We start from the raw sequence: 19024 nt of genomic DNA on the forward strand, positions 1-19024 counted from the left end.
ATATTTTCGGCCGACACTCGTCAGGGGCAATCGTCAGCCACTAGTAGAGAATGCAAAAGAGCATCGTCTATCAACAATCGCATCACAAAATATGACGTCACCGGCACGAAATTTCGAACACGAGAGCGTTCAATGTTCTTTTGAATTCTCTGCTAGTTGCTGACGATTACCCCTGACGAGTGTCAGCCGAATATATTCGGGTTCATTTCAATATGAATATGCTGATTCAATCAGTCTAAACAGAAAACTAAAATTATGAAGTTTTCCATGTATGCTCACGATAATGTCGAAATTACAAAGCGGACTCACGGCACGATTGTCCGACTCTGAAGTCGTAACATTCCCGGTTTGAGAACTCCGCCCGATTCCCCGAGACACAGAACCGATGATATCGTCAACAAAACGTGACACCGCTTCCCGCGCGTCACCGTCTGACAAGTCCGGCTCACGTTCCGAGCTGCCGTGGCTCGAATCCGACCCTGATTCCGAACGAGGCAGGACCGCCCCTTCACCATGACCCCGGTCACGATTATCCGCTTCGGCCTGGTCTGGCACGGCCTCCGGTTCGGCCGCGTCTCCGATAATGTCGGACTCCTCGCTCGAATCGAGGATGTCCCCGGACGAGGCAGTGGTCCAACTCTCTTCGTCTGATGCTGTGCTTGCAAAGATTGAGTTTTCCTCCTCGTCGTTCGATATGTTCATGACATCCTGGAAAGTTGCATAGATGGTGATCAGTAGGGCCATTTAAAATCATTAAAGTCATATTTTTTTCTATGCATCAGTAAGTCGTGAAATCAATTTTAACGCGAAAACCACGTCACTATGGGGTATATTAAGAAAGTTATAAAGTCATATAAAGTCATATTTCCTTGTTAGGTCACATTTGAGTTATAAAGTCATATTGTTGTATACTTTAAATAAAAAGTGCCAAATTAGGCGGTGAAGCAATTAAGCACTAAGAAAGTAGGGCAATTTCTGATTGAACGAAGGCAAGCTGTAAGGTTAGCCTACATCAGATTACAGTCACAGACCTATGAGGTCACACATTGCGTTATGAGGTCACACATTGCATTGTGTTGCTACACAATCTGTTTTACTTCTGTGCACTGAAGTAGGACGTCATTTGACGTTCAGTCAGTGGGTAGGCAGGCTAAAAAACTCTATCTTTTTATATACAAATACATTTGGATTTGAATAAAATAGTATTTACGGTGAGCACCACGATAATAAATAATTGAAGAATTGGTCACCGAAATATGCCTCCACTACAACAATATTTCAAACTTGACACAGAAAATGGAAAGTTGTACGTACACCATCAGAGAGGCTAATGCTGATCTAAATGCCCTTGATTTCAGAAAAGATCCGCTCGAGCTCAAAAATTACATTAAGAAGCGAGTGGACAAAAACGATGTGAAACAAATTATGGAGCTACAAAGGCAAGACATTTCACCAGCGCTGTATGCAAAACTGCAGAAGTGTCAGCCCACATCAGCGTTTGTGGAGCGCTCATTTTCCTTACTAAAGTCATTTCACGTCCAAATTGTCACTTTAAAGACTCCAACATACCACACAACATGAAACTGTACTACAACAGTGGTTTAAAATAAAAATGGATGCGTATTACTGCTATGTTGTGTATGTTTTACTCGTTAGTTCCATGAGTGACGTTGGTTACATGTAAAAATACACTATTTTCACATAAAGTCATATAAAGTCATATTTTCCATAAAATAAAGTCATATAATTGATTTTTTAAGGTCATATAAAAATGGCCCTAGTGATCAGGCAGGTAGGCAGCCGAAAGTAAAGGAGAGAGAGGTGAAAAGAAAGGGGGGAGAGGAGGGATATTTTGAAATTGCAGATGATGTTATAAATCCTAATAGATTTATCGGGATAAATCTATGTAACAAATGCCAATACAACAAGGATAAGATAATCTTTCTGGTGTTTAAGTCTTGGAATTGAATCAAAATAATGAAGAAACTATATGAGCAATATGCAGATGCATTCAGAATAAGAGATAAGCAGATTACTCTCTTCTAGAGAACAATAACGGATTTTAAAAGCCCCTGATGGTGACAATGGGAATGGAGCAAGAGCTGGTATGGACAGTGAAGATGTACTTTTTTCGAGATGCTCATGAAGATTTATCAAATGCATAGTACCTAATCAGGCGGTTATGATATCAGGCTACTTCTGCTTCCAGTTAAACATATTACCAAGTTTTCAAACTACAATTGTATCGTGTTCCTGAGGAATGGCTGTGACAAACAGGTGGATGCAGCGGACACTGATGGAGGCAGATATAATTTTGAAAATCGCACTTCCAAAAATCACCATCGCCATTACTGATTCTGCATTATTCTAGCAATCGGCAAAGTAACAATATCCAGCTAAAACTACTTACGTATTTTCAATACATTTTATTCTCCACTCTCTACTTACAAGGACTACATTCAACCAACCCAGTACCTTACACCATTTTCTGTCTACAACCACGGGCAGCGAGCACATACCAAATACATGAACATAAAATCATGTTGACCAACAGCACTGTGAGGTGGTTTGTAGAGGGGGTCACGAATTGCACCAGAAATGAAGTTTTTGATGAGTAGAAGTATTTGTATCAGCAAGAACTCAAATACCATACTATACACCATCAACATACTTGGAATTGAAAAAAAAAGTTTACCAAGGGATGTGCGAATGATGTTGAGCCGTCAGTCCAGAGAATTTGCAGCAAGCCTTGGTCAGTGATTTTGAGCAATTCACCGACTCCGTCATTTTCGGAATTCTTCTGAAAAAGTAGCTTATCATCATCAAGTACATAACGCAATACATATCTACGTAACTGAGCTTAATTCGGGTTTGTAAAGCAGGGTTTTAATGACTCGAATATCGATTTTTTGGTGACTTGACTTGACTCAAATTATTTTTTGTATTGACACGACTTGTAATCGAGTCATTGTCCATTGAGGCTAGGACTTCTAAGACAGACATTTCATTGTAACTTCGAAGAATAGCGAAGTTATCACATTATTGGTATTTCGTCTATCGGTCCTGACACTTGTAAAATAGGACTCTGAAACTTACTACATTAAGAATTCGCATTCATGAGCCATTCTACGTCACTCGAGCAGAGTTGAGAAAAGTGGATTGAACAGAAAACTGAACACTGGAACTCGATACTTAACAGTAAATACTATGACTTGGACTGGACTCGGTGGTGTGAATTGAAAACGACTGGATTTGACTCGAGTCAAAACTATAAAAGTGAGATTGACTTGTGACTTGGTTACAACCCTGTTATAAAACCTGTGACATTTCAAAAACAAAATCATTAGTTCGGCAATTAACATCCATGTTGCCACTTATAAAAAATAATTCAAATATCATAAGCAATATTGAAAGATATAGGTAGGGCATACACAAATTACTTGATGTTAAGGACTTAGATAGTGATCTCATCTCACGGTCCCTATTAAAATTTACATGGCAATCTGCATTACAAGCTTAAATAATTCAAATATCAAAAGCAATATTGAAAGATATAGGTAGGGCATACACGACTTACTTCATGTTAAGGACTTAGATAGTGATCTCATCTCACGGTCCCTATTAAAATTTACATGGCAATCTGCATTACAAGCCATGATTTTTCCCATTAAAACACAGCTCACAGCTTACCTTATTTCCTACCTTGTCCTGGTATCGGTTACCTATTCTGGCTACGATATCGGAAACCCGGAATTGGATGTCTTCGTTATCAGCGATCTCGTATGAGCTGACCTACAAAAACGGCGGCAGATCAGACAATCGAGGAAAAAACAGGACTAGAGAGCATAGGCTGGATCGAAACTTGTTTCCGGTCCGTTTACATGAAAATTTTATCAAGGTATTCAACGATTTTTAGTTTTTATTTTGACCACAATCTGATCAAATTCAACTCGAAAGTAACCTTTCCCCATGTCAAGATGTCCTTTGCCACTGGTTCTAAATGTTTTTAGCTTTGGAACTGGAAAATTTCGAAAGTAATTTACGTAACCGGTTAACCTTCATGGATGGTTATTAACCCAAAATAACGCCACAAATGCATGCAACTAAAAAGCAAATATTGGAATCTTCAAATTAATGAGAAAGTCGCATGAGCCATTTCGATATTATAGTCTTACATACGTTAAGTTCGGAATAGACAGTGAACTCTAATCTCTATATCGTTGCGGGGGAATCGAACTAGCTTATGTCGCTTCTTCAAATTTTGAGATCTATTTTCCAAATTTAATAGAAAATCCAAGTCTTCGTTTTCATTCAGCCATATCTTGGCCATGATTAATTGTGAAACAATGCTACAATCGTAAACATAGCCAAAAAAAAATGAAAATTTCACAAAGACTTGGATTTTCTATTAAATTTGGAAAATAGATCTCAAAATTTGAAGAAGCGACATAAGCTAGTTCGATTCCCCCGCAACGATATAGAGATTAGTTTTCATTTTTTTTTGGCTATGTTTACGATTGTAGCATTGTTTCACAGTTAATCATGGCCAAGATATGGCTGAATGAAAACGAAGACTTAACATGAAGTTAAATTTCTAAAATGTGTAAAATAGACATAAGTTGCTTTGATTCCACATCGATGATATTATTTATTATATTTCAAATTTCTGAATCCATTTCAAATTTGGTGTCTTTTCTATGGTAAATGGACCCACTGGCCCGTGCTACAGAAAATTGAACGGCAGGGTTCGAAGTGTATGTTTCATAAATATATCAGAAGATGGACACGAATAACCCTATCTAATCCTCAGTTGTCAGCAGAAGCCTGGACTAGCGAAACAAGTAAATCAAACCTCTTCAGTCAATTCCGGCATACCGTCCTTCATCCATTGCACCTTAGCCATTCGATTTTTATTATCCATTTTCACAATAACGCCGTATCGAGAATCATCCGTGGACCCTGAGTTACAACATTCCTCGTTCAGAAGCAGAATACTTGCGACGCGAATATTGCCGAGTCACCTCTTTTATCGACGACGAAATCGCCCGGGCAAAAGTCGTTATCGTCGACGTGATGGGCCGGAAATAAATTTTTAGCCTCCAGATTTTTCTCCACAGTGCCGTCCTGCCACTGAACGTTGGCCCGGGTGTACGTCTGCCGGACCTTGATGGTGACCCTGTCAGAGGCAGACAAAGTAGTCGTCGTTGGTACTCGATTTGACGGAAGTAGACAAAACTTTCTCGAATTAACAGGGTTGTATCGACTCGAGTTCTGACTAAATCGAGTCCGACACGAGTCACAATCTTTTTTTGGAATGCGTCAGATGACTCGACTCGAGTGAATTTTTGTATTGACTCGACTTGTACTCGAGTCATTGTGCATGACTCGAACCGAGTCACATGACTCGAGACTAGGACGGCCAAGACAGACATTTCATTGTAACTTCGAAGAATGGTAAAGTTACCACATCATTGGTATTTCGTCTATATCAGTCCTGATACTTGGAAAATAGGACCAGAAACTGCAAGCTCTGATGAAAATTACGATTATGAATGCGAGTCATTCTATATCATTCGAGCAGAGTTGAAAAAAATTGGATTGATTGGATTGAACTCAAAACCGAACAGTACTCGGACTCTCGAGTTACAACACTATGACTCGGACTTGCCCTCTACTCACTGACTTGGACTCGGACTTGACTCGGTGAATTGAAAATAACTCGACATGACTCGAGTCAAAACTATAAAAGTGTGATTGACTTGTGACTCGGGAACCTTGTGACTCGGTTACAACCCTGCTTGAGTACTCCAAAAAAGCAGAAGCACTTAGTTACCGACCGCCTCCGTGAGTCCCTTTACTTTACACTTACCATTGCCCATCGTGAAACTTGACGTTTGAACATTTGTGATGAGACGTTTTGCCGAACGAGCCCATATTATATTCATCGTCGCTATCGAACGCTTCGGAAATGATTTGCAAAGCTTGATTGAGACCAGAGTAATCCTCCGCGTCGCCGTCGAATTCGATTTCCTCCTGATAAACAGAGATGGTCAGCATTACCGGAGTGCCATGGAGACAGGGAGAGTTAGAAAGCCTTACCACAGTGTCCTGTATGGTGTCGACACAGGCAAATCTCACGCCTCAGTGAAATTGTATCACGTCACAGTTTCCATTTGGCTACAGGAAATTTGACGGTCATTTTTGACCGGCTTGCCGAGCATGAAATTTGGTGAAACGGGTATCAATCGAATGCTGACTCTGCACTGATTACGAAAATATAAATTTTATTCCGCTCGTGGCCCTGGAACTCCCACAATCAGCCTCGAATTTTTCATTGTTATGGAGATTGGCATTGGGACGCAACAATGCTGAACAATGCTGTCTGGCTCTTTTTCTCTTGATTTACTCTCTCGTTTCGCCAGACAGCATTGTTGCGTCCCAATGCCAATCTCCACAACAATGAAAAATTCGAGGCTGATTGTGGAAGTTCCAGGGCCAAGAGCGGAATAAAATTTATATATTCGTAATCAGTGCAGAGTCAGCTTTCGATTGATACCTGTTTTACCAAATATAATGCTCGGTAAGCCGGTCATAAATGACCGTCAAATTGCCTGTAGCCAAACGGAAATTGTGACGTGTTACAATTTCACTGAGGCGTGAGATTTGCCTGTGACGACACCATATAGGACACTATGGCCTTACTATGCTATTTCGGCACCTGCCTTCTTCAGCGGCATATGCTCATCACGCATGGTATATATATGCACAGACCCTGTGTCGATCCCTGGAGCATTAAAAACTTCAACTATATACTACAACTTGGGTCCAATAAGATCACACAAAGTATAGTGTCATAGTTAAGCTTTATGTTTATATTCACTGATGATGGATCCCTTCTGAAACGGGGAATTCGTTCGTCACTTGCTTATAGGCCTTTGCTTTTCTTCGATGAAAACAAGGCATGTAGGCTATAGCCGTTTCCTTTACAATAAAGCAGTCATGCTGTAGAAGCTTTTGTGAAGCAGCTGTTGTTTGTTCATAATGTATTTTGTACCTCATCCTGAATTAATCTTAAATCATCATCCGCCGACCTACCAACAGTGCGCTTTCAGATTTCCGGCCGGTAGCAGACTCCTTGAACACCTAATCAGCAAGCTACTGCTGTCGTGATCATTGAAGCATAGCCGATTAGCCAATCAAGAGCCGTGGTTATGTGATTACTAGTCTTCTCACCGTTCTATGGTCGGTGGCAAGCCCATTCTTGGGCAGCTACTTTCAGACGTAAGTCTGAGTAAGTCTATATACCACAAAAACATCAAAAACATTCCTAGGTTTACGGCACCAAATAGCTCCTTTGGTTAATGAAACACAACTGAAAATAAAACCATATCACCTTTTTTCCATCTTTATCTATCACGCCGCTAGTTCGTCGACAATCAGTGGTGTATTCGAAGTAAATCTCTGTCACAGGTATGACAGGGTTTTGCAGCAGGAACGCGCGTACCGCCAATGGAAATTGAGACATCAGTGACGCGCATGAGCTTTTATTCAGAAGATTGTTGTTCTTCTCCAAGACCGACTTGATGAATTTTTTAAATTGTTTTCTGAAACACGGAAGGTAACGAGAATGTTGTGTCTGGAGGATTTTATAATGCAAGGAAAAGACATATGAATACTATGAGAAAATACAGCGCCACTTCAAAGTATGTAAGATTAGGGGAAAATTTCAAATATACAGTAAGCATGCTCTCATGCATCAATGAAAATGAAAAATCGAAATTGAAGAGCACTTTTCGCCTCTGGAGTGTCGCAATTATTGTCTAGAACCAATGCAACACGAATGGTTCAAAAGCAAAGGATGGGCATTGCGGACCACTGGTACGATCGCTGCCGTATGCATATCGGTCAGACTATGTTACTAACACATAACAGACCACCAAACCGATTTCAATATACCAATACAGGCTACATTGTCACTAGATAAAGGGATATCTACCCCATTTTTGCAATCTTTTCCTCAGAATGACCGGGGTGCTGTATATTGAATAGGAAGCGCTTTTTGCCATGTATGCCGTTGTCTTGGGATAACGTGAAATCGAGCTCACATTCAGCAAACTGGAAACAAAACCATAAACGCATCATGAGTGACAACTGCGACTTATACAACTTTCAGATTGCGACACTTCTGTAAGCTGCACAGCAGTAGTACCTAGTTGAAGACCAGACTAGGTCACATCATTTTAAATTTCATCGAAAGAAACTTTCATGGAAACATATTTGCTCTCTTTTGACCATGTCATTTCTGATATGGGTTGTCATTTATGATATGGCTTGAGCTGGCGCTTTCTAGCATAAGTGGTTATCAAGGTACTGCAAAATTAGGTACTTGGGACTCACCTCGTGAAATTGCATGGACACTACAACGTGCAGAAAACCTAAATCATGACAGAGGTATTTCATTTGATATTTGGGGTCATTTATCAAGACCAATTTCTGAAATTAATTCCTACTTCAATTTTTCACTCCACCGTATGCACCATTATTGTCTTATTATTATCAACCAAAATGGCTGTACAATATTGCTGTTAATCAACTTTTTCAGAGTTAAACTGCACTTAGAAGTACGAAAAGCCAGTTGTTATCTTACAGCAAAACAGAAGTATAGCAAACACGATTGCCTACCCGGCATTGCATGGTTCCTAATATGGTAGGGACTTGGCCAACCGGTGAAGCGATACTGAGGTCCGAGTCGTTATTTACAACAATATGAATGTCGCCCTCCTTTGCTTCAGCGCTGGCTTGAGCCCCGGACGATGGTGTGATGTTACTGTGACAACACAGAAGGCATATGAATTATTCGAAAATGTATGTACGGTATATGAGACGGACAATAGAGCTGCAATCACCATTATCACGAGGCGAGCGACAGATGGGTAGCACGTACCCTGGAAGGGTGTAACCAAGTTCAAATGTACCTTCCATAATATATTGAGGAAAACAATAATAGTCACATTTAGCAATAGAACTTCATTCTTATTTGTTAGCCATAATTTGTGACGATACTCTGGGTTGATGCTATGATGACCAATTAAAGTTTCAAGGATTTAATGGTGCGAAGACAGCGTCCAAACAGTAATTCCCAACCCATAATGTCGAAATGGGTGTGTAATATTGGTAGTGGAAATGATACTCGACTCAAATCATCGCAATCAATACTCGACTTGAATTCGAGTATTCAAATCAACGTGTCCAGCCCTAGTTATAAGGGAGTAATAGAGACAGACTACACATTTGGTTATCATCGAATTTACAGGGGCTCATGCATACGGGTAATTACCTACTGAAACTGACTTGACTTATTGACACAGACACAAGCACAAGCAAGTAACCACACATGCAAAGACAACAGAAGCCCTAAATCAACCTCCCTTCATTACCCAATGAGTATTGAATACAATTTGACGACAGTAGGCACAACTGCAAGCGTCACAAAAATTGTACGTCATCGTAATTCGCACCATTGCACATTTTCACATTCAGAGTCTTCATCATCACCCTCCGATGCTTCTTCTCCATCTTCGCTCGAGTCATCGCTACCGTCTGACGTGGAGTCCTTCCCTTGCTGCTTGTTAGCGTATTTTGAAAGAGTTTCTTCACTGGTGCTATGCTTGAATTTTCTGACAATATCACGTGACACAACAAGTGAGTGTGTGGTGACTCGGCGATTGGCGGAGGACTTTTTAAAAATTTGCAAATATCGCTCCATGATTTTTATCGAGCGAGTGTCCCATTTCATAGTTTTACATAGACAACAGCGAGATTTTCGAGAAATAAAGATGGTCAAAGTAGTCAGCTTTGGTACCCGAGTAGAAATAGAAGTAACGATTGCGTGTAGAAGTAGAGTTTTCTGAGACATGTCCACAGTAGAGAATGATTGGTTTAGAAGTACTCAGGAAGCAGTAAAGACAGATTTGGTCAGCGCTCGCCTGCTTTTTGCAGTTTATCGTGGATGGCTACTTTAAAAATTGAAAAATGTCTCTTCACAACTTTAATAGACTACAAATTGGCAGAATCTTTGTAAAAGTACTCAATCAGGAGACCTATCATGCTACTCTCGTGACAATTTCACCCATGAAACTGATGCAAACTCATCCCCAAAATCAATTCCTAATTTGTAAAATGTAAATTAAACGAGCATATGCGCTTCTGCTCAAAATTCTCCTAGTCTAACAACATAGGCACTTGACTGAGTAGTAGGGTTGTTGAAAATTTGGAAAATGTTTGGAATTCTGCGTGTCCATCGCTTATTCTGTAGATTATTGTTAAAAAACAATAATGGGCTTGAAAGAAGCTCCCAGGAAAGCCGCTAACATTTGTCTAAATGCGTTTGAAAGTCGTTGTTGAAGAGTGGGCGGGCAACCGACAGCAGAGGCGGGCAATCACGAAACCACGGTTCTTGATTGGGTAATCGGCTAAGCTTCACTGATTACTGCAACAGCTGACTCGGATTCGGGAGCTTCGCTTTACTAAATTGAACTCTGTTTTGCTGAGGTAGAGTCTGTTAGTAGCGGTTGTGGTTCTGTACAAGCGCGTTGTGTGTTGATGAGTCATTAGTAGTACTGTAACACGTGTTCTTTGAATGCTTCAGAGTCGATAGCAGTAGTTTATGCTTTGGAGCAACAATAGTGCAGTCATGGCAGAGGCAAAACGGCGAAAGATTGCACACATGCCGCAGCGAAGAACAAGATCCAAATCTGAGCAGTACTTGGTCGGATATACTTGCGATTACATCTGTGGCTCGAGATTACCTACTATACGAGAAGTAATGAGTTACTTGCTGCATCTGAAAGAGCATTGTCCTCAGTCAACCCCTACTCATGAACTATGTACTGTGGTGGTGGATGATGTAATGACAGTGTGGAAAATGGCGAGAATTGCGACAATGCAGAAATCACATGTGGTGCGATCACTTCAAAACCTGCACGAAAGATGGCGTGATCTGAAGAAGAATCCGAAACAGGAAAGTGATCCCAAGGGTAAGAGGAGAAAATTCACTGATGATTTGGACAAGCTGTGGGATATTGGAAGTAGAGATGCCATAACAACAATAAAAAATGACATTTATCTATCACATGAAAGAAAGCTTGAAGACATTGCAATTTATGAATATCAACGGCAATCTCGCCAGTCAATAATGTTGGGAAGAGACAAAATTCTGGCTAAAGACCTCAAAAAGAAAACAGCAGCCATTGCAGATCAAACTGTTGAAAACGTTTCACACGACTCAAGTTGTGACTATGTTGTTTTAGCATCATCGTCATCTTCAAAAGAGGGTGACAGTTTGAGTTCAAGTTCTGACTATGATGCTGATGTTGGACTTGGCACCTCGACCCAATCCGTTAAACTGATGGCACCTAAAAATATTATGAAAAATACGCATGTTTCACAAGCTCTGGATCGATTGCAAGTAACTGACAACGATGCAACGATGCTGATGGGAGCATTTATTAAGGCTTGTGGAGGAGATATAGCCATGTTCTCCCTGTCAAGATCTTCAACGAAGAGAGCCAGGGAAACAAATCGCCTGGAAATATCTCAGGACATTTTGGAAAAATTTGCCGAAAATAGACCACAGCATGTTGCCATTCATTGGGATGGAAAGCTCACAGAGGATAGATTAGGAAATCGATATGAAGCTTTGTCAATTGTTCTATCTTGTCAACCTCAATACTCGGAAGGAAAACTACTTGGAATTCAGAAGATACAAAATGCGGCAGGTCAAACACAAGCTGAAACTACTTTCGACATAATTAAAAAGTGGGATATACAAGATGCTGTAACAGCTTTGGTTTTTGACACCACAGCAAGCAACAGCGGCTGGAAGAAGGGTGCAGCGAAGATCCTTGAGGACCTTCTAGGAAAGAAGGTTTTTTACCATGCGTGTCGGCACCATGTGTATGAGCTAGTAGTCAAAGACGTCTGGAAATGTTTATTTGGAAAAGCAACAACCGGACCAGAGAACACATGGTTTGCCCACCTTAAGAAGAGCTGGAGCAGTCTTGACAGAAAACGGCAATTCAAGACTCTGACTATTCCTATATGCTTTAAAGAACGAGCAGCAATGACAGTTGAGAACTTCAAGCTACTACTCGCCAGAAAAGATTTATTCACACGGGATGACTACAAACAATGTGTGACTAATGCTCTTGCTCTTCTCGGTGCAGATGGAGATATACATCATCACAAACCTGGTGCAACACACCATGCAAGGTGGATGGGCACAATTCTGTATGCTCAGAAGATGTTCATGTGGGCTGATCAGTTACATTACAAATCTGAAGAAGTGGAACTGCTGCATCGCTTCAATTTATTTTTAGTTCTTTTATATCCCTGCCTGGGTTGCTTCCAGCATCGGTCGTGATGCAGCCGGTAATGACTTGAGATTCATCCAGGACATGTTGAGTTACAAGGAACATGATGAACAAGTTTCCAAAGCTGCTTCACAAAAGCTTTTAAAGCATGACTGGTATATCGTGGAGGAAACCGCTGTATATGCCTTGTTTTCGCCGAGTGAAAGCAATGAAACCCGAGAAAATATGGCAAAGACGCTCCTACAGGTAGAGCGAACTTCAAGTTTCAGGAGAGGCCCGCCCTCGTTGAATGCAACTGTACACATCAACAAGGACACTACTTTGTCTGATTTTATTGGGCCACAGTCGTGGTACATATTTGATGTTTTTGAATGCTCTGGGGCGTGGCTAGCTCAACCGGTTGAGGTTTGGCACTTATCAGATTCCTACAAAAGAATGAGCTCCTACATCAGTTCTGTCAAAGTCGTTAATGATGCCGCAGAACGAGGTGTAAAGCTAAGCACAGACTATGCTGCAATCTTGACTGACAATGAACAACAAAGAGACAGTCTGCTTCAAGCTGTCGAACAGCATAGGAAGACAGTTGGAGACAGCAGGAAGTCAACTCTAATCAAAAGCCTGTAATCTGCAACTTGTGCCTGACAATGCAACACTGATCTGCAACGTACTTTTTTAATGTCTTTTGTAAATAGTGCTTTTCGCCTTCATTCAATTGTGAATAAAAAGTGTAATATGCGTTTGTTTATGGGTGAGACGTCGACCAGTCATAACAAGTACTACTAAGATGTTGACTCCTGGTGGTAATTTTTTGAGTTTCACTCACTGTCAGTAACTTTTGGAAAGGTTGAAGGTAGCAATATGCATGCATCTAGTTTATTCGTATCTCAACTAGCGAGAGCACCTGTGCAATACATAGCACTTTCTGCAGGTAGATATTAACTTAGGCGGTTGCGATGTTGTACTATGGACTCTTGATGACAACATTAACAAAGGCAATATATCATGTCTGTAATGCCACCAACAGAAACGACTGCACAACAGAACGCAAAAATCGTTACCAGCAGTGTTCACAAAGTCGGTCTTTCAGCCAATCATTAGCTTATTATTACCGGCTTCAACCAATCAGGATTAATGGCTTCTCTTTGCCCGCCCACTTCATCGATTCCCCGCCCACTCGCCGACGGCTACTTTCAAACGCATTTAGACAAATATTACCGGCTTTCCAGCGAGCTTCTTTCAAGCCCATTATTGTTTTTTAACAATAATCTACAGAATAAGCGATGGACACGCAGAATTCCAAACATTTTCCAAATTTTGAACAACCCTACTGAGTAGTGTATGAAGGAAAACCTACTTGAGTACTCCTAAAAATTAGAAGTGCTTTGTTACTGACCCCTTCTGCTGAGAAGTATGAGTAAGCGCTTGAAAATTACCCTCACATTAGTTAGCTTTGTTAAGTAAATCACACAAGTATTGAAGACTTATATCTATGTTCAAGCATTTTGTATCATACCTATCCATTCTCTTTTTCAATCTCCTCGTGAGTGCCTTGGAGCTCTTTTTCGTCGACGCCTTCTCCTGACGGTTCAGATGCCTGGCCTGCGACGCGTTAATGCGATAGCGAAAGGTGTCGTTAACCCATACGTGTCCTTGCCAGAAATGGTTCAGATGACGCAGTCTAAGGATGAAAAATGTTGTTGCCTTGGCGATGGCACCGTTGAAAAGAGTCGCTTACTTTGGTAAATCATCTGTGGTAAACACATGAGGGGGTGGCTCTGCAGGGTTCGTGTCTGTCTGTGTCTGTGCATCGACGGATGATCCTTCGTCTATATCGACCTGCAGAAAGTGTTCTTATTCAGTGACGGCGGCGGTATTGTTTGTGTTATACTGGAGCCGAACCTGGCTCCTGTTATTTGGTAGGCTAATGATTAGTTCTCTGATTATGATGTTTATTCAGTTGCCTTAAAACCCACCCCGTGGATTCCGCCAGTGTTTATATCAACAAATCTGGGCTGGGCGGAAGCGCAGTTATTGATGTCAAAAAATTTGGATTTGAATAAAATAGTATTTACGATTGGCACAACTGTAATAAATATTTAAAGAATTGGTCACCGTAAATACTATTTTATTCAAATCCAAAATTTTTCGACGGCAATAACTCCGCTTCCACTGGTTGGAATTGAGCCAAATTTAGTGAGCATCGTTTCTATAGACAACCTAACAATTTCATGGGGTGAACAGAAAATTTCAAATTTTTTTCATTCATTTTTAGATAATAAATAAAAAACTTTCTTCTCCTGTAGCAATGGCTACTGGTTACTGGCTGGAATTGAACCAAATTTGGTATTCAGGCTTCAATTAGGTAACCTAACAATTTTATCAAGTAGCCAGTAGAATTTGAGAGAAAAAAGTCATTTTTGAACACCCCTACTGATGCGTGCATAGGATAAACACCTCAATCAGAATCAAAATAATGCAAAATAAGCATACGAAAAAACCTTGTTGCAATACAATGAAATATTCGAACTTGATTTTGAACTCGACGCAATCTATTTTCCAATAACACCAGACCTGTCACTTTCGTGTAGCCATTAACAACTGTGTGGTAATGATTAATTGGCAAGCAGCAACTGTTCCACCAAGGTGAAAATTCATTTTGATAACTTCATGTACAATACGGTGATCTTTTTATATATTACAAACATCCAGTAAGCGTATGTGGGTACATTTTTCAAATAGACAAGAGAGTAGAGTGACTCCAACATGGCATACCGAACTTCCATTTTTTGCTTTCATAAGTTTTGCGTTCTTCTCGTTCTCGTCAGAAAATGCACGCGCACCCCATTTGATCTGCACGCTTGTGACCATCACCTGATACAAACATCACACAAAGGCTACGATCAGCAATTAGTCATATGAAAGTGATAAAGTACGAGTGTTTCTTGATTATGACAACAATCCTAGTCTTACTGAGCTCCCTTTCATGGGATTCTAATGACAGATAAATATATGGCGAATATTTACAACAGTAGTAAGACAGTTGAGAATAACCTTGTACTGTATTAAATCACAGACATTGATATTCAGAAATAATGCACAAGAAAATACTGATTATTATCAATGTGTTTTTGAAGTACATTTTGACACCTCCACAATGATACCTGTTCAACGACCATCTTGTACCAGGTACGCATCCTAAAATTCATTTGGCTCCCGGATATCCACTCCACGTTATCGAAAAATTTGCCTTTCGCAGACAGCATTTGCCCAGGATAAGGGTCGTCCAACTACGAAATAGAAAAATTATGCACAGACATCCCAACATCGTACAAACAACTTCGTACATCATCGCTCATTCTTGGACAAATCACCAATGAGTCGTCAAGGTTTTCAGTATCAACTCCAATCCTGTAACAAGAGTAAATGAAAAGTGGTCAATGACACGAGCTCATACATTGGAAACTAGAATTCTTGTATAGTCGGATATTATAAAAATTTCCATTGCCAACATCAGAGGATAGTATCTTAAAGAATAACTACCCTACTTTAAAGTTGGCGAAAAAGATTCTATCAACACCAAAAAGCTCTTTAGTCAACCAAATTAACTCAGACTTGGACAACTAGATAATTCTAGTTATGCAATTAAACTAATTGAAGCAATATTCCAGTAATCTAATTCTAATCTTATTAGTGAAATGTTTCTATACTCTAATTTTAATTCTAATCTCCCTGAAATTGATGCGGGAGAACCGTTTGGTTTGAAACGAGCCCAGCTTGGTGTACAGATGTCTGCCATTCTCGTGCAAACGAGAATGAACTTTGATACGAAGTTCATTTTTGTTGTAATTCTTTCTTATTCGGAAACAAATTCAATTCCAAGTTTTTGCGAATTCAGAAATGCTAATTCTTATCTAATTGGTAAAAAAACGTGTAGCTAAAATTCTAATTGTGAAATAATTTGTGGAAGCTGAAAATTTGCCTGTTGTCGGCTCACCAAATTTTATTGATCAAATTACAACTGAGTTTCCAGCCTCTACAAACATCTGTCTTAAGAATCAAGTATCCAAAGAGACGCTTAGGAGTACAGAACATCATAACACATTTGAATAAAATATTCATATTTATTCTCGAAGCTTTTCGGCTGACCCTCGTCAGGGGATATCGTCAGCACCATTGCGAGAATTCGAATAACTAGTTCAACAACAATATACATCGCTAATTATGACGTCACACAGAAAATATACAAAGTTAGGAAAACGAGAGAACTGAAGCGTTGGCATGGAGATAGCGAAGCAAAATAAGTTAATGCGCAATTTTCAAATGATACACAAATTCTTTCTGTTGGCATAGACTAGGTTTACTCATAGTGATGATGGTGAACTCAAGAACAGACAAATGAAATAAATTGCGACCCTTAGCCAATACAGAGAACATGTCCTCGTGATAGTTAGCAGCACATGTATGATTTTCCAGTAAATGTTTGCCGATAGAAGATTTTTGATCCATGGCCTGGTTATGTTCGAGAACAAGCTGGTTGTTATGCTGTGATTTCGAGATAAATATGAATATTTTATTCAAATGTGTTAATCAAGAATCCATGGTTCAGAACAGCTATTACAAACCGAGCTCCATTAGTAAGCTTCAAAATAACTTTTTCTTTGGCTTCTTGAACCCGCCCGATCCATGGTCCATGTGAAACAATTTCATCAACTTCAAAATCCTGGAAGATAGGCATTGCCATTCGTTTTAGATGTGTAACAATAGCGGAATACATACTGATGTCATATGAAACAAAACACCAATGGTTGAAAATAAATACTATCTAATACGAGAGGACTGTTTTAAGTTATTATTCTCGTGTGAGATGTATCAACATGGTCATTGGAAAAATGTAACATAATTCACTTACTACAACTGGCATCAAATCAGACATGTCAATTCCTTTTAATATCTTCCGGGTTCCAGTCACGACAGCATCACAAGTCACAGAGGTAGAGAGGGCAGTTCCTAGCTAGAATAAAAATCACCTTGAATACCTGTAACTGCCGAGTGCCAATGGACAGCCAACAAGTCAAAATTTACGGCCTCTACTACATTGAGACAGGTTTGGAATCGAGTTTGAGTAAAGAAATTTCTAATAATGGAACAAAATTTGTATGCCAATGAGCTGGAAATGAATCAACTTCATTGATATGTTGGTCATGGCCAAGTGACGAAATTTGCTACCGTGTTTATAAGATGACTGAAATTTCAAATTGGAATTGGATTGCTGCCAAATATATTTATGCAACAAAAACATTTATTCCCTATGCCATTAAATTCAGACAACCAAGTGTTTTCAACATCCCACTTCACATGTAGCATAACCTTGTTCTTGGTCAAAGTGAACAACATAAGCTTACATTACACAAATTATAATCCTGACTGCCAATTAATGTGGGTGCCTAGAGCGCAAGTGTGCATCTGGCTTACTTGATCTCCATTTTCAATTCTGACAACATCTCTAGGTAGACAGGACCGATCCACCACTTTTATCTGAAAAGAGATGATGTACGGTATGACAAATGTTTCAGCCCAAAATCCTACTGCAAAATAAGCTACCAAAAATCGCAATCATCAAATATAATGCCGGCTGACAACCTATCTATGTAATGAAATATGTATTGCTGGTAGAAAAAAAAATTAATATGCATCCTCTGTGGCGTTGCTATATGGCACATTAACCTACGCTATACAATAATATATATACGCCTACTTGATTATCTGCAACAATTTGTGTCCTTTTATTAGTCATCCATTCGACAGCAACAAATCCTTTCTTCACGTCACTAGAGGAAAAATCTGACTCAGAGTCAGACGAGTCTTCAGAATCTTCAACACCTAAAAAACGGAGTTAATTTCCAATAAAAATATGGCATGTCACACTATGTCAGGGCATATCAGCAGATAGCATTGGTACTGATGTATCGATGCATTTATAATGGGAAAATCTATGTAACTAGCATTAAAAACACAATTTACAAACTGTTTTAACAGACCTAATAGAGTAAATGTGTTATATAAACATGTAGTGAGAAGCGAAGATATGTTGTTCTAGTGACATATCTTTCAAATGGTAAAGTTAAATAGTTGAAAAGCTGAATAGATTTAGAATGCAATGCATTATAAGCTCGAAATGGAATATTACCTCCAACTTGTTTCACAACACCAAGTCTTTCTCTTCCATCCTTTGCAGTGCTCACCACAAGATCATCACGGAAAAATAAGCAGCCAGCCATTGTAGTGTACAGTTTATAGAAGATTGAACTATACTTCTGACTTTGACAGATTATTATGCAAGATTATTCGATAAAAAAAAAGCTCAATCTGGGTATTCTACAGAAAGGTACATTGTGTTCAGCCGTTCAATATGTATGGTGGCAATATATTGCACCTTGTCCTTTCTTTTAATCATATTGTTATTTGGGACTTTCCGGAATTAAGCACAGACCAGATATAGAGATAACAACAAACTCAATCAATCTATGACTTCTCAAAATCCAACCTAGATTCGAATCAGCAATTATCCATATCTTATGTGTTATGTGTATCCAGTAACCAATAATTCAACTGTATGCTGCATCATCAAGAATAAGAAAGTCGATGAGCTGTTT

The 19024-nt window shown here is 39.6% G+C and overlaps 1 protein-coding gene across 2 annotated transcripts in view; it reads right to left on the reverse strand.

The window, feature by feature from the left end:
* The window catches only part of LOC145455377 ((E3-independent) E2 ubiquitin-conjugating enzyme UBE2O-like), a 133656-nt gene that overhangs the window by 8236 nt on the left and 106396 nt on the right, over positions 1–19024 (reverse strand). Inside the window, exons 2-21 of one of the 2 annotated variants that reach the window (XM_080333344.1) lie at positions 18559–18689; positions 18127–18251; positions 17844–17906; positions 17281–17382; positions 16994–17091; positions 15716–15779; positions 15533–15658; positions 15144–15242; positions 14107–14207; positions 13885–14049; positions 9519–9677; positions 8683–8827; positions 7997–8115; positions 7394–7604; positions 5870–6033; positions 5022–5176; positions 4853–4959; positions 3691–3792; positions 2696–2797; positions 310–708 (exon numbers count right to left, since the gene is read on the reverse strand). In XM_080333344.1, coding sequence (XP_080189470.1) covers positions 310–708; positions 2696–2797; positions 3691–3792; positions 4853–4959; positions 5022–5176; positions 5870–6033; positions 7394–7604; positions 7997–8115; positions 8683–8827; positions 9519–9677; positions 13885–14049; positions 14107–14207; positions 15144–15242; positions 15533–15658; positions 15716–15779; positions 16994–17091; positions 17281–17382; positions 17844–17906; positions 18127–18251; positions 18559–18649 — 2697 coding nt within the window. In that variant the 5' untranslated portion in view covers positions 18650–18689. Of the gene's footprint in view, positions 1–309; positions 709–2695; positions 2801–3690; positions 3793–4852; positions 4960–5021; positions 5177–5869; positions 6034–7393; positions 7605–7996; positions 8116–8682; positions 8828–9518; positions 9678–13884; positions 14050–14106; positions 14208–15143; positions 15243–15532; positions 15659–15715; positions 15780–16993; positions 17092–17280; positions 17383–17843; positions 17907–18126; positions 18252–18558; positions 18690–19024 lie in introns of both variants that reach the window. The other variant, XM_080333343.1, reaches the window with a different exon arrangement.

Source organism: Botryllus schlosseri, chromosome 14 (assembly GCF_051294905.1).
Source record: "Botryllus schlosseri isolate E-star chromosome 14, Bs_hap1, whole genome shotgun sequence".
In the NCBI taxonomy this organism is placed as follows: domain Eukaryota; kingdom Metazoa; phylum Chordata; class Ascidiacea; order Stolidobranchia; family Styelidae; genus Botryllus; species Botryllus schlosseri.